The 17048-nt window shown below is 40.3% G+C and overlaps 1 protein-coding gene across 2 annotated transcripts in view; it reads right to left on the bottom strand.

Annotated features, from left to right (window-relative positions):
* PRKD1 (protein kinase D1) overlaps positions 1 to 17048 on the bottom strand; it is a 313480-nt gene that overhangs the window by 121533 nt on the left and 174899 nt on the right. For both annotated transcript variants that reach the window (XM_034768761.1, XM_034768762.1), the window contains exon 2: positions 7870 to 8008. In XM_034768761.1, the coding sequence (XP_034624652.1) occupies positions 7870 to 8008 (139 nt within the window). The remainder of the gene's footprint in view (positions 1 to 7869; positions 8009 to 17048) is intronic.

The following is a 17048-nucleotide window of genomic DNA, read 5'->3' as shown; positions in this document are numbered from 1 at the left end:
TTAGCAAGAGACAGGCTGTGAGCTCACAGAACCTGGCAAGAACAGGGCTGATACTGCAAAAACACACACATTCCTAAGAAAGGCTAGGCACAGGACACTCACGCAAACACATTCCAGAAAGATGGTACCAGAACACCCCATACAAAGTATGGTACAAACACCTCTCACCCTCAAAGATAATGAGAACACATTGACCTTTCCTAAAGATAAGGTCAGGATAATCGTGTGATGGATAGAGATATTTTGATCAAACCAACACGTACAAGGTAATGGGTGGTAACAACCCATGTCAGGGGGCAATATGTAACTTGTTTGTATTGGGGTATAAAATGAAGTCTCAGAGGGAGTGTCTTTGGCGGGCCTAGGAGATAATGGAAAGTCGCGTCATTAACTAAGCTAGTCCATTCCATCAGGCATACATGTGTTAGTGTACCTGTAACCATTAAACCAGGACATTAGGACCGTGCTTCATTGACAATAAACCTGACCAAATTCCTTCGGGGGTGGAGGGGAGAGAGAGAGAGAGAAGTGACTGTTGATTTATATTTTCACACGTTATGATGCTAACCTGGCTATGGAGACTGTTGGGTGTAGTGGTAATGATCCAAAAGGCAAAAGGATTGTCTGATACCAAGAAGATAAATCAGACACATCCCATGGCCAGAAACCTATGGACGCAGATTCCAAGCAACTCTACTGTGCTGGATACTGTGAACCAAACCTGTCCGGCCAGACTGGTTTTAAAATTGGTGTGTGAAACAGAAGGGAAACGAGAAGCGGAACACATCCTTAGAGAATTACCTGTGGCCATACAGATGGCCTGGGAATGAGTATTGGAGTCATAACCCAGGCACAGCATATTCCCACAAAACAATTAATTAAACCAAATGATGAATTGAAAAAGAACTGACTTTAACCAAAGAGACACAGAGACAATATAATTGTTGTTGGAAGGAGGATAAGGATGTTAACTGTGAACAATGTATTACCCTTGCTGTATCTCCTAATACCAGTTCTAGTACTATACTTGAGAGGCATCCATTGACCATGAATCCACACAGATTAAGGAACAAAAAACAGAAACACCATAAAAGACACAAGTCTTATTAACCACACAAAAAATAATGAATCATCACTTGGGAACATCTGGTAGGAGATAACCTGGCTCTACCATATAACATTCAATCATACCCAAAGGACAGTAGAGGTATGATTGGTTCAGAGTCAGTTACACAGTAATTGGTTATATCAAATGAATTGTTAAAACATATGGGTTACGGTCAAATAGAATCATCTTTGTTAACCTGGAGGATAGGTGGAGTGCCTCCATTTATATAAAGAACATTTAGCTAGAAGATAAGGGTATATACACAGGAACTTGGACCGTGGCCTCAGCCATTAGGAAATGCATTTATCATGTACAGGTATGTGAAGAAGCCTGTCCAACTCAGACACCCACCTTACCCCCAACCACTCATGTCACTACTGACACTATCTCGTCAATGGAATGTCCAAACCTACAACCTTGACCCGCATCAGGACTCTTCCTGAACCCTAACACAGAATATGTGGTAGAGAATGTGGGATGGATATATATGCCAATAAAACTAAATTTTGCTAATATGACCATGCCAATACAACGTCCTCAACAATACAAAATTGGTTCAATTCAGAAATTGAAATGCAATTGCTATTTTGGAAGGGTTTTCAAAATCCCTTACTAAAACAGCAAAGGAGAAAGAAGAGAGGTCTTATGGGCACCGTATTGGGAGGCTCAGGTCTTGGCATGCCCATATAGAATTCAGCAGATATCAAAAATCTCAATCTAAAAATAAACAGCATTGTTAATAGGATAGATAAGGCAGTCAAAACAGGAGGAGACATTAGCAGTCTATTGCTGGATCCACATGCAATTACCACTGACAACAAACATTCAATTGCTCAAGGGTTCATTCACCTGAATTCTACTATTTTGTCAATTATTAACAGCATGGAAAAGAATGATGTTTCACTGGCAGTTGTCTGTCTGGCCTCTGTGACAGAGTAATTGAAATGATCAAACAAAGTTTATTACAATTACAAAATTGGCCATGAGTACAAGACCACACAGCCATTTTAAAACAAATACAGTAGCAAGGAATAAATAATATTGCTCCTGTATTTCTGCAATTTGGTAAATTTGATAAGGTTTCAAGTTTAGATCATGATGACTGCAAAAGTCTTCACATCATGATGGCCATCCCAAGGTGGATGCAAGATCCAGTCAAGGTGTACTATGCCAACAGCATGGGAACTTTGGTAAATAATATTTATGTACAGCATTATCCCACTGTGCTCCTAGTAACTGAAACTGGCTTAGAAATTAATCAGCCTTGTTGCACAAAACATAATGGTTGGTGGCTGTGTGAATGCTATGCTACAATTGATACCAATAACACAAAAAGAGGCTGGGCTTGTTTGGTACAAAAAGAATCAGCCAATCAGATGGTATGAATACAAGATGTGGTATGGTGCTCTGGGATATTCCAATTTTTCCATACATGGAACAATTTGTCCTGGAATCAATACGAGATTTTGTGTGTAAGTCACTAGCACAATTCAAATCGGAACCTATGCCTTTTGGCCAAGAAGTAGTGTCAGGACTGCCACTGAAATTATTACTCCTCCTAGAAACCTACAAGATTTATTAATTGAATTGTTTCCCCGAGTGGAGTAATTACAATTGGACATACATGATTTAGCAGCAAGAACCAAGGAAGCCTTAATACCCATAGCTCATCTTTCCAACAACAAATAGAAGAAGTAGAAAGTATGCAAAGAGAGGTGTAAACTCCTTGATGAGAAATTCCAAAGGATGTTATTCTACATCCAATAGTCAGGACACTTAGAGTAATATTGATGGAAATACAAGCCATAACAGTAATTGCTCTGATGGGAATGTGTTGCTACATGCAACGTCAAACCAAAAAAGCCAAATTATAGCTACACATAGGCATTATCTACACACACACACACACACACACACATATATCAACTATCCATATTATTCATATATTACCATTTATCAGAAGTTATATAGGAAATATATCTGGTATTCATCTATTCAAGGATCATGTAATCCCTCATATATATATATATATACCTATACTACTCTATAAGATATAAGCACAATACACTTATAATCCTGACCAAAGCCCTTCTCATTGATCACCAATTAAATAAATATAAAGGCCTCCTCGTGCCACCCAAAAGTTATCAAAGAACAACTCTAGACCCCACAGATCAGTTATGGTCCCGGGCCTAACATTCCTAGGTCCACTGAAAACAATTGGAAAATGAAATCTGTCCATCAGTCATACAAGGGAATGTGCAGACTATGGGACAGATGGGGCATGAATGTATGGATGGTAAAGTAAGGTGACCACATAATAGTGTTTAGCCTACTGGGTCATCTTCAGTCAATGCATTATGCTTTTCCAGGACAATGGGTAAACACCCTCCCCATAAAAAAGACAAAAAGTGGGGGAATGTAGTAGGAAGAGAGCCTGAGACATAAGCCCTTGTACCAAAGGCCTGGTATGAGGCCTGACCTAAAGTTGTATGAGAACACACTGACCCCTCCTAAAGATAAGGTCAGGATAATCGTGTGGTGGATAGAGATGTTTTGATCAACCAACATGTACAAGGTAATAGGTGGTAACAACCCACATTAGAGGGCAATACATAACTTATTTGTATCGGGGTATAAAATGAAGTCTCAGACGAAGTGATTTTGGCTGGCCTAGGGGGATTATGGAAAGTCCCACCATTAACTGAGCTACTCATTCCAACGGGCATACATGTGTTAGTGAATGGTTCCATTGAGCCAGGACATTGGGACCATGCTTTGTTGACAATAAACCTGACTAAGTGCCTTCGCTACAAACCGAGTTTGTGGTTATTGGGCAGTTTGATCAAGGTGCCAACTATCTGCGCAGAGCTGGGACAGCACACAGAGAACACACACAAGCAGCCAACATATAACAACAGCAGGGTATACTAATTTACATAAATTATGTATTTAAAAAAACAAAGATCTCATCTCTCACTTCTCATGCAATATCATATTGCAGATGCCAGAGTGGCTGTGGGTTTTGCATCTGCACATTCATTTGAGATCTGGCAGTTTTCAGAGTCCAGTCTATCAGAACATAAGAATGCAAAACTTCTTCACTGGCCTACTAAGAGATTCTAAACATTCTCAATTTTCTATTTTAATTTTGTTTCCAATCAGGATACACTGTGCAGTTACACTGTTCAATGCATTCCCTGCACTTGTAAAGGGGAAACATTCAATTATGTAAATTACCTAGAATTCGTATGAGACTAACAAATGTAATTAACTGAGATCAATCACAGTGCTAATACTGGTCATAAGCAAAACTAGATAAAACCATAAAGCTGATCAATATAGTCAGGAACTACAGAGTAGAGTCAGGAGCGGCGCCCGGGTTTTTGGTGCCCTAGGCGGGGGTCCTTCCGCGCTCCCAGTCGTCATCGGCAATTCTGCGGCGGGTCCCGGAGCGAGTGAAGGACCCGCCGCAGAATTGCCGCCAAAGACCCGGAGCGCGGAAGGACCTCCCAGCCGCAGAATAGCCGCCCCCCCCAAATCCTGGCACCCTAGGCGACCACCTAGGTCGCCTGAATGGAAGCGCCGGCCCTGAGCAGAGTTTCTGGGGTGGGGAGGGGAGGGGTGTATAATAGGGCACTACAGGAGTTTTGCTTAACTGAAATTTTTGTTTAGTTGGACAGAGAAGAGGACATCTCTATGTGACATCAGCTGTCAGACTCAAAATCCCAGGCCTTGGACCAGAGAAATCTCAATAAATGAGGTGTGGGAGGTGTGTGGCAAGCTGGGAAACAGAAAAAGAGAATCTGACCAACCTTAGGTGCTGTTTACTTCTATACAAAAAGCCTGCTGCTGATTTAACAAATATAACTAGTGTAAATATTGTGGAGTTATTTATATTTGCACACTCTCACGGACAGACATTAGGTTTCACCAGTGAGTTAAGGGCATGAATGCCTTAGTACTTACATTTTTCCAGTAGTACAATTCTCCTTTACTGCCTTAAAGCACTATATCAGGTGTTACTTTTGAAGATTTAAACAGCTGGTTTTCTAATTTTGGCAAACTGAAAAGCATTTTATGTGGTCTGCATTTCAAAAGAGAATAAGCTACACACCAAATAAAAAACTAAGTGCTGGATTGACTGTAGCATTATTACTGATTTACTGAACTGTAGTGATTACATACTGTAGCAAATATGGCACAGAAAATAGGGATAGTTGGCATCTTTTCAAAATGAGTAATCTGCTTCCTGATATGGAAAAATATGAATGCCATCTTGCTGACTTACAGGAATGCTCTGGATCTTGACTTCTTTACTGTATAGCCTTCATCTCTGCCTTCTTGAGCAAAGGGTATTGTAAACAGACTTTCTCTCATGCAACAGCCTTATGGGAATGCTATGGTAAAGAGAACAACTGGGTTTTGATGATTATGAACTTATCCTTTCATTCCTCTTGCCAGTATTTCCCAGGACTCAAACTCGGCTCTCCATGTTATCCCTCAATGATTTTTGCTGTGGCTTCAGTTACTACCTGTATGTTGATGCCTCTAACTTCTCTCTCCTCACCCATGACCTTTCCCAAGCATTTAAATGGTTACTCCAGGTGTGTCTCCAGCACTCTACCTGGATGTCCCATGAAAAAGCCAAGTTCCTCATCTCCCTCCCCATCACATTTCCCTTAAAAGTTCCAGCATCCTCCTTGTTTTCCACCCTTTCAAACTTAACATATTTTTTATTTCCTTCTCTTTTATTCCCAGATTTAGGCTGTTGCCAAATCCTATCTACATCTCTAAAATTTTCTATTTTTTCTCCATCCTCATCACCAAAATTCTGCTCATGTCTCACTTTTTCTACTGCAACTCACTATTTTCTGGCCTCCTTAACAACTGAAGATGCTTCTTAAGTCCATGCTCTCACCTCACCACTCCATTCATACTGCTCCCCTTATATCCCTACCTATGCACATCCCACCTCCATGTTAGGGCTTATGTTTTTTGTCTATTTTGACCTTCCTCTTTGCTCTGACACTACCTTGTGCCTACCTATTCCTTTAGCTTCCTTCTTTCCCTATTGCCTCCATGACTTCTTCCACACTATCCCCTTATATCTGTAACAACATCACTACCCCAGTGGAGCAAATATTCAGCATCTCCTTTTTCCACATTCCGCCTCAAAATATAATTCTATGTAGTATATATAATCCACTATAACAGACTTATTCTACCATCTGCAAAAGTGCTACTATTAATTCATTTTTAAGACGCTATAATCCTGTATGTGATAATTCTATCTCTTGGTCAGCCAGAAATTTGTGTCTCTGATCTGTTCTCTTAGGTTGGAATCTCCTTGGAGAAGGGACTATGGCTTCCATTATCTTCTATCTCTCCTCTGATTTGAACCCCACTCCTTACTTTACCCTGTCTTCAGTGGAATGGGAAGCGAGCTGTTGATGTGAGGAACTCTCCTTTGCCTACCTAATATTTTTGTATGTAGGAGGACAGAGAATAGACAACTGATCAAAGGCACTGAACAAGCACATCTTCCATATATCTGGTTTTGTTTATGTTTTCCTAGATATTGTTTTTCTGCTTTCCATTTAAAACCCCCTGTGGCTTTTGTTTGTAACTAACAATTACTAGACTTAATATTGATATATTCTCTGTCCATCAGCAAAGAAATGCTATCGGACTGGTTTTCTCAGTCTCATAACCTCAGGATAAGTGAGTGTTTGTGCAACACCCACTTTATAGGTTTTGAAGCATTATCTGAAAATAAAGAGGAGTAGGAATCAGGGCTTGCAGGAACAATTTCTGCGTAGCAAGCAGGAATAAGAATCCAAGAAAGCAAGTGCATATGTTGAGACAATTAGGAGATGGAACAAAGAAAGCTGCATATTTATTTATTTAAATGTATAATATCTGAAGGCATGCATGCTTGCCTTTTCTTAATAATTTAAGAATATCAGAATTTATAAAATTCACTAGCTGTACAACATGACTCATTTTTCATGATGGTTTTAAAGCTCAGCCTTCTTTTCCCTACCATTTTGTTTGCTAGTTATCTTCATTTTCTGTCCCTGCCTAATTTACATTTCAAGTTCTTAGAGGTTGGGTCTATACTATTTTAAAATCCATCTAACACCAAACAAAAGTATAGTCCTACATAAACTTGTATTACTGATAAATAATAATAATAATGGTTTGTGCCATTGGTGTATATTTGATCAACTAAAACAATTAAAGCAATTAAACAATTGCTACCTGATGCATGTTATTATATAAATCTCATTTTAAGCTACTTTTAATGTAAATGCATGCTATATTTCAAGTATTTTTATCTTATTTGCTATGTTTTGGTTTTACCCTATTCCACAGAAGACATTTATCCTCCCACATCAGCATTTTTCCTTAATGTATACTGTGTATTATTACTCTTTACCTATGTTGGAGATAATTTCATCCTTTATTTTTAACATTAAGTTGCCGCTTTATTAGAAATTATGGCAAAATCAGGCTATCAGAGAACATGCAGTATGACAGAGGGAAAAGGCATACCATGAAAAATTTATTAAGGGCTAATTTCTGTCCTCAGTTATATGTGCACAACTCCAAACTGTTGCACACATATATTTGAGGGCAGATTTTGTCTAAGCATTTAATCCATAAAACAATCGAAGATACCTAACCAACACCAAAATATTGTAGGTATTCGCAATTACAAAACATGATAACAATCCTCAAGAAAACATACACTTTACCTGACAAGACAACCTCGATTAGGTCTCCTTCTTGGATATCAGTAGCTGACTTCACCAGCTGGAGAATGTTTTCAGAGGTAGGATCATGGCGAAAAAGTAGAATTTTATCATACATTCCATAGAAACCACATTCAGGAAACTGCAAATACACAATCATGAATATTTATTATTATAATATAAAATACAGATGTGTAAAATATAATTAACACAACTAACACTTATTTTTGATAATGGACCTGTCCTCAGATTTACATATGACAAAGCTACACATTTACGTAGATGCGGTTTTTTTAGCTGATGGACCATTTCTTATCCAACAGCTACCCAAGTATGAGGCTTATTACCCATATCAGTACTATGATGTGTGTGTTATAAATACTTCTGTAGTTAGATTATCTTCAGGCTCTGGAGCTGTCCGTCCCTCCCCCCCACACACACCCATGTAGGTTCTTTTATGCTTCCTTCCCTTGCAACGACTGCTACAGAACTTTCTTACAGATTTCCAGCCTACCCTTAATGCTATTGCTAATACCACTATTTAGATCAAGTGGAAAAAGATGCTCCTGGAGTTCAACTCAAGTCACCTCCATGATATTTCTCACCTCAATGTAAATGGGAATCTGAAATATTCTAAAACCAGAGCCCTTTGCGTATCAGTGCCATGAGTTTCAGCATTATAGAGCCATACCTTTCTCATTCCATATATTGTTTCCTTCAGAAACCTCAAATTATCATCATCCAGTCCTGAGGCTGTCCCACAGCAAAGCTCTGGGGAGGACAACAGATGGGGGCAAACTCCATACAGTTTACCATGTGGAATTTTCTTGGAACCATCCCTTCTGATTGGAGGAGTATGAGGTTTGCACTCCATTCTGTCCATCCCACTACTTTTATTCCATTCTAGGTATGAGGGTAGGTACTTTGCCCTCCTTTCAATTCAGGATGGGGCTTCATTCAAATCTCATTGGAAGAGGCTACCTGGGAGAGAGGCTGAATCAGCATATCTCCAAGCCAGCCTCACCCACTTGTTCAAAAATAAGAGCTCAATTTTTCTGGCAGCAACAGCTGGCTACTCTCCTCCTGGAGAGTGAGAGTTTGCAGTGCTGTGCTACACCTCTAAGAAGAGTTTCTGCCACTGGAGGTCTTGAGAAATTATAGCCCTTTACATTCTTAGTATAGCCTTCTGTTACTGCAGTCCATAGAGGAGTGTCAAGGTGAGTAAATCCAAGTCACACCTGGTTTCTGACATTCCTTTTTTAATACATATTTTATCTTTGGTCTGTGCATATTTGTGTCTACACCCTAGTCCAAAGTCTGCCCCTCAGTTGCACCCAAGAAAGCATATTACCTTCAAAAGGCTTAAATGAATGCAAAATTCAACTTCATGGGTTAAATTCGACACTTGGCAATGCCAGTGTAAATCTGGAGTCACTTCACTGAAATATTTGGAATGACTCAGGATCTACACATGCATAAATAATTTGGCCCCATTTTTCTATATCTGCATCTTTGACTTGTTCTGTTTCCAATGGCCTGAATAAAATAAAAAGGCAGGTTTTTGAGGATCACAAATAGAACAATATAAAAGCATTGCCTACAATTTTATTTTCAGGGCAGGGAGGGTGACAGGTTCTATGTCTACCTAGATATCAGAATAATCATTTCCAGGTCTTAATTTTAATATTTTAAAATAAAAACAACCTACCTGCCCAACTCTAACTCCTACTTGATTCTGGGATCCAAAGCTGGCTCCCATTACCTCATCAGAAATGCCATCTCCTGCTGGAGTAATGTCAGTGTTTCAAACACTTTACATAATTTAAGTTTGTCATTATTTGAAAGTTCTCCTAAGAAAATACTAGGCACTAGGTGTTGCTCCTACATCTTAATACGTGAATGGCAAAGTTGTGCAGCATCATATCTTACGTACAAAGATAAGGACAGTAAGGAACATTTCCCGAAAAGTGCTTAACAGATCATATACATAACTAAGGACTTGTCTTCACTACTGCACTACATTGGCGCTGCTGCATCAATGCAGCTGCGCCGATGTAGTGTGTCTGGTGAAGACACAGTATGTCAATAGGAGAGCACTCTCCCATCAATGTAATTACTCTATCTCAATGAGAGGGGGAAGCATCTCTTGCCGACATAGCACATTGTACACGCTGCTTTAAGTCGATGTAAGTTACAACATGCAGGGGGGTGGTTTTTTTAAACCCCTAAGCGACATAACTTACATTGATTTAGGCAGTAGTGTAGACAAACCCTAAGCCATTTTTTATTTTCCCCAACCCTATAAAATTAAATGCTGCAAATTCATGAACATCTAATTTCAACATATGGACACCTGGGTCAAAAATTTTGAAAATGACTACAGATTTTGGGCACTTCCATTTTTGGATGCCCAATTTATGGAATTTTCAGAGGGTGGGTTATCAGCACATTCTGAAAATCAGGCCTGTACCTGAGCTTCTCAGGCAGAGTCTTGGTGGGGCTCTTGTTATGTAAAGCCAGTTGTTTACCAAATAAAGCAGAGTTCGTGCAAGCAACATAAGCACTGAGTGACCACTGAACATCACATGGCCCATTTAAGTCATTTCAGGTTGGCACCCAAGAACAGAGAAACACAAAATCACCAGGCCACTATTGAAAATCTTGGCCTGAATGTTTAAATTTAGAAATATAACACACTGGAAACCAAACAGCATTGTTATGAATTCATCTCAGCTATTAAAAAGCTCTTCCTAATTTTACTGCCATCTTCAAACATTATATCTTTTTAACATATATTTTTTAAATAGTTTAAATCTGGTACCAACACAGTGTGAAAAAGAACAATGTGGGTAAAAGCCAAACAACCTGTATAGTACTACTTCATTAGGCCAATGTTTCTAGTTTTTTTCTTCCTCCCAGACCTAACTGCATATTACATCTTGTCTAAAAACTACTGAACATAATGAGATCAATAACATACTGGTTAAATAAGGTGAAAACTTCTAACAACTCAGTTAATTTCATATTATTTGCCACAGATGATTCAAACTTGTTCAGAAATACATTACAACTAGTAGGAATAACAACATGCTCTTCAGGGCACGACCATCTTTTTGTTCTATGGACAACACCTAACACAATGAGGTTCTGCTCCTTGATTAGGCTGTCAGGTGGTGTAGTACTACAATTACTACTACTACTAATAAAATCATGCAATTATTTTCATATAATAAATTGAAGAGCAGGGCTAGTGATTCAACCTTTAAATAAGAATGTGCATCTTAACTTAAGAATAGCAACTAATCACACAGACAACATGTAACAGCTTGTATCCTTAATATTCTGTTCAATTGTTTTTCAGACAAAGCTCTTCTTGATTCACCAACAAGAATTCTTATTGAATTTGCTGGGCCCTTTAGAAAAGGCGTCAGCGTGATGCAGTGTGGGCCATGGAGGTCACCATGACAGCAGAGTTTCAGACACTGTTTAGTTGTCATGGCAGCAGAACCCAAGGCTTTTTTTTTTTTTTTTCCAGATTAAATACTTATTTATGGGACAAAACAAGTGTATGCATATCAGCTTTTGACTTAATAGGGAAAAAACAGGCTGATAATCTTTCAACTATCACACTTTTAGAACAGAAACACTGCATATGAGATTTTCAAAAACTGTCTTAAATAATATTTTAAAGGCAAAATGATCTACTGCACTGCAGCACTTGCAATAATTGAAAGAACACACTGAAAAAATAAACATGGGAAACAACGTTCCCTAATTTGATAATAATCATCAGTTTTTATGTAAAGGTGTTTGAGTTTTGAAATCTGAAAACCCTCATTACACTAAACAGGCTTTCAGAAAAGCTCAAAGCTTGTAAACTCAGCTTGAGCTTATTACAAGACCAGTAAGGTTTTTTCAGAGTCTTTGTTGTTGTCAGCACAAACATCTCAGATAAGTGATTTCAAATCTCTCCCAATTTTAAGGAGCCAAACTTGTAATTTTGAAAACATAGCCACCAATGTCTGAATTTAATATTAAAGGTTCAATTCAATTCTACATCAGCAAACTAACTCCAGGTTATGAGGGATTTTTGACAATCCTGTTGCATTTCATGGTAAATACATGGATATCCAAGTCAGTGGTGCTGGAAAATTTTTTATAGTAGGGGTGCTGAAGATGGAAACCATGTATTTGGGTTGTTATTACTACTTCAAGCCAAGGGTGCAGCAGCACTCCAGCATTCCGAGTTCCAGCACCTATGTACCTGGCACTGATCTTTACAGTAGGTTAAGTGGACTAGTATCATTTAATAGTGAATTCAAAGTTCAGCATTACTCACATGTACTACAAGAAACATAAGAAGCTCATAACAAAGGACTAAGAATCAATAGAGAAGGTCCAACTATGAACTATGGCTGAATTTTAGCTGAAGGTTTTCTTTCTTATGTATGTAATTTGAGTAGATCTACAATTGACATACTATTAATTCATGGTACATACCAAACTGTAATTGACATAATATATAACAATAGCATATGTGTGAACAGGCCTGTGCCTTTGCTCAGCAACCAATTGTAAGTACTGGACAACTGGGGGGAAAGGGAGGGAAGGGGGAGTTGGCACAGAAATCATCCAGCAGTACTTTCTATTTCAATCTTATTGGGCCTAAGCAATGGGAACAAAATCAACCCGTTCCCAGTAAGCACAAGCTAACCAAGCTAGGTGAATGAGCAACAGGATGGACAACAAAACTCAATTTTGACAAATGCAATGCAATGCACACAGGAAGAAATAATTTAATTTAGAACCCATCTAAGCGTGTATTTAATGGTAAACACTCATGAAAAAGACTTGGGCATCAATACAAACAGCTTAACACAGTTGTCAAAAAAGCAAACCAATTGTAAGAATGTATAGAGAATGCGATGGAAAATAATACTGAAATTATTACGAATGTCATTATATAAATCAACGGTATGCATTCTCCTGGAATATTGTGTTCAGCACTGATCACCCTCTCTCAATTAAAAAATAGGAGAAATTAGAGTGAATAGAAATGCATCAGAAAAAGATCAGACACATGAAAATACTGTCATCTGAAGAGATATTTAATCGATTAGGACTATTTAATTTAGAGAGGAGATTAATAAAAGGGGACATGATTCAGGTCTATAAAATAATAAAGAAAGTAAGTCAGATGCTCTTTTTGACCTCCTCTCATACAAAAACTAGTGAAATGGCAATGAAATGTAAAGACAGCAACTTAAAACTGATAAAAGGAAATACTTTTCTGGAAAAAAATACAAACTTAGTGCCTACTTAACTTGTGGAACTCACTGCCACAAGATATTATTTGAGGACAAAACCTTAGTAGGCATAAAAAAACACTAGATGTTTACATGGAAAAAAGAACACCACCATTTTGGTAGGTAAGGTAAATTGATAAAGTGACACAAGCCTTCATACTTCAAGAATAGATAAACTACTAACTGCCTATAGTTGGGAAGAAGCTTCTATTATCAGCAATTTATTCCATAGTTGTCCCTGATGGGAAATTTTGCACATTCAGTTATTCACCCTAGCTCTAAAAATAGTTATATAATACCACTATAACTGAAGTATCCCAATGTATAAGTATCCTCTGCTGGCTTGACATTCTCTGGGGAAAAAAGCATTTTCTCTGGAAAAAGATAAGGAACTACTCTCAGAGAAACAATGACGCCCACGCGCCAAAAACACTGTTAAGTTTAGCTCCATGTGAAAAAGGAAATAATATTAAGGAAAGAAATGTTAATTTCATGTTACTTAAAAGATAAACAATGTAGGCAGGTGGAAAACATATACTAATAACTAAAAAAATGTTTCCATTAAGCAGAAGTGTTCCATTAATCTATACTTCCCTGAGGCTTACTATTACTGTGTACTTTGGATTCAATATTAGTGTAAGGAAAGAATTTCTCCCATCTTCAGAACTGGAGTAGAGGGAGGGAAGAGAGTTTAAGTTTCAAAAGTATTGAAAATCAATTTCTAAATATATTCTAACTACAGTAACTGTCGCCAAGACTTTCAATGTGGGCAACATCTGAGTAAGCATCCAAGATTCCTAGGAGATCTATTTTTACACAGGGTTGTTCCTAATCTTCATCAGTCAGGGAGAGAAGAATCTTGGAGGATTTATTTATTTATTTATTTAGTATGGCCCCAAATATAAATAGAAATACTTTAGGTATCTAAATATTACAGTACATTAAAATATTAAGGAACAAAACTCACATCTAGGGTAAGCTAAAGCAAGCTTAAAGAAGTGGCACCTGCTTATTTCTTAAGGTCTGATTTTGTCCCCAAATTCTTTGAAGGTGACAAATTATTCAAGCTACCCCTGACGACATTTTTCTGGTTCAGCACTGACTTATCTCAGGACTTGAAAGAAACGGTTACTTTATCTTTTTAGCAAATTTGATCTACATCAAGCTGCTGTAGGAAAGAATCAGTTTTCTAGAATAGAAGACAGTCTGAAAAGGAACTGCAAGTGGAAAGTTTAAGAGACTGGTCTTGAATTCTGCCATACTCCCCACAGTGTATTAGTTAGCTCCGGGTATTCACTTTTGGTAAACCCCAGCAACTGTACAATCATCCTTTTGGACTGTACAACTAGCCTTCTGGAAATTCCCAGACACTGTTGATAATGGGTCCCTGTCATGGGGTAGGTACACCCCCATCACGGGGTGTTATGTCAAAAGAAAGGGAAAGGCTGTACCGCAGCCAGTTAGGTTCTATGCCGGGGTAGGCAACCTATGGCACTCATGCGGAAGGCAGCACGTGAGCTGATTTTCACTGGCACTCACACTGCCCGGGTCCTGGCCACCGTTCCGGGGGGCTCTGCATTTTAATTTAATTTTAAATGAAGCTTCTTAAACATTTTAAAAACCTTATTTACTTTACATACAACAATAGTTTTAGTTATATATTATAGACTTGTAGAAAGAGGCCTAAAAACATTAAAATGTATTACTGGCACACAAAACCTTACATTAGAGTGAATAAATGAAGACTTCGTACACCACTTCTGAAAGGTTGCTGACTCCTGTTCTATGCTGGTGATATAAAATGTGGTAGTACAGCCTAGTGGCCGGAGTCAATAGGTCGGCCCTTCCTCATAGTGCTGCATGGCCCAATGGCCAGAGTCAACAGAACGGCCCTTCCACACTGCGTGGCCAAATGGCTGGAGTCAATAAAGTCACCCACATCCCTGGGGCTGTGTAGCCTACTGGCCGCAGTCAATAAAACTGCCCACCTCCGAGGAGCTATGTTGGCCTATCGACCTGCTGGGGAAGTGGGGCACCACCTAGGGGTGTGTGGTGTCCAGGGTAGGGGACTGGGGCTCTCCCTGCTTCTCTTAGTCCCAGCCCAGGGCCCCGGCAGTGGTGAGGGTGCTGAGTCAGAAAGGATCCTCCCGAAACATGGTGACCTGTTCCCTGGTTCTCCAACCAGAGCAATGTCTAAATTCCCTGCGCTGCTTCCTACCCTGTCTTCCTCAGTGATAGTACACGGTTCCCCTGGATCTCTGGGGTCCTCAGCGGGTGAAGCTCCTGATGGCTCGGTCCCTTCTCTGGGTTCCGCAGGCAGCCTGGAATCCGTCTGGGGCTCGGCACACCTTGACTCTGTGGTCGGGGCCTGCAGCAGCTCTCAGGAGAAAGCCTGCAGTCTGTGTTCTTCCCCTTCAGCAGCCTGCCAGACTGAGCTGGGCTGCTTCCTTTCATACCTTGCCTCCAGGCTAAGCATGCCCAGTAGAGGCAGAGGGGCATGGCCTCCTCAGCCTGCAATGCACAGTTAACACTTTCTGGCCCAGTGCAGAGTAGGCACACTCTGTCACAGTCCCATATGAAGCCTGGTAGGAGTATTGTGAAAACTCCTTAGGCTCACTTTCTGACCTCTCACTTGACAGTGGAGAGGCATGGCATGATTGTGAGGATATGCCCCGTGCCCATAGGTGCCGACTCTGTGGGTGCTCCGGGGCTGGAGCACCCACAGGGAAAAATTGGTGGGTGCTTAGCACCCACCGGCAGCTCCCTGCTCCGCCCCCCCATCCCAGCTCACCTCCGCCTCCGCTCTGCCTCCGCCTCCTCCCCTGGGTGCACCACATGCCCACTTTTCCCCCTTGGCTCCCCTTGCACCGTGAAACAGCTGATTCACACGGCAAGCACTGGGAGGGAGGGGGGAGCATGGCACGCTCGTGGAAGAGGCAGAGCTGGGGCCGGGATTTGGGGAAGGGGTCCAATAGGGGCAGGGACGGGGCGGAGACTTTGGGGAAGGGGTTGGAATAGGGAAAGGGTGGAGTTGGAGCAGGGCCAGGGGTGGAGAGGCATGAGCACCCACCGGCGCCGGGGAAAGTTGGCGCCTATGCCCGTGCCTGGCAAAGGCTTGGTGCCTTAAGCTCAGTATCAAGGGGCAAAGAGTCAGATGCCTCTGTCATGCTCAGGGTACCACCCTGATGGAATTCCGCTGGTACCAATCACTCCAGTATTGTTGTCAGGGGAGATGAAGACCTCATCTGTGCCAGTCTCCCTGGTGCCGAGAGGGCTAATACTGCTGGCGGTACCTATGTCAATTTGCGTACTGGGAGTGTTTTCCTAGGGCATTTGCCCTTCTCTCTTGGTACGGAAGATTCAGTGCCCGTGCCCAAAAGGTCTGTGGGTCTGTCAGAGGTACGAGATACCGATGGGCGCCGTGAGGCATGGATGCTGGATTGTGGTCTTGAATAATCCAGCTGTGACGTAGAACTCCATATGCTTTATGGAAATATGCTTATGAATAGGACATAACGGGAATATGCTTTATGTTAAACACCTCTTTTATGGTATCATTAGAAAGCTTGTAATCTACTGAGTGTGTTCATCCTATTTGTTTGCATGTATTAGTTTTATGTCTGGAGTTAGGAGAATAAGATATAAATTTGTATTACTGTTGTAAACATATTAAGTGGAAGCCATTAAGGGTGCTTCAGAATCAATACACTGTGAATGGGTTTATTTATCTGCAAGCCTTCCTGTGTACGTGTGGGCCAGCCCCTGGGTAATGAAAAATGAGGTCTCACAGGGACATGTGACCATGTCACCTGATGCTGAAATCCACCTTAAATCAGGTACTTTTCCATTTAGAACGAGGGGTGGGGACCCAGTTTC

This window comes from Trachemys scripta, chromosome 4, assembly GCF_013100865.1.
Source record: "Trachemys scripta elegans isolate TJP31775 chromosome 4, CAS_Tse_1.0, whole genome shotgun sequence".
Classification (NCBI taxonomy): Eukaryota; Metazoa; Chordata; order Testudines; family Emydidae; genus Trachemys; species Trachemys scripta.
This window is presented reverse-complemented; position numbering and strand designations above follow the sequence as displayed.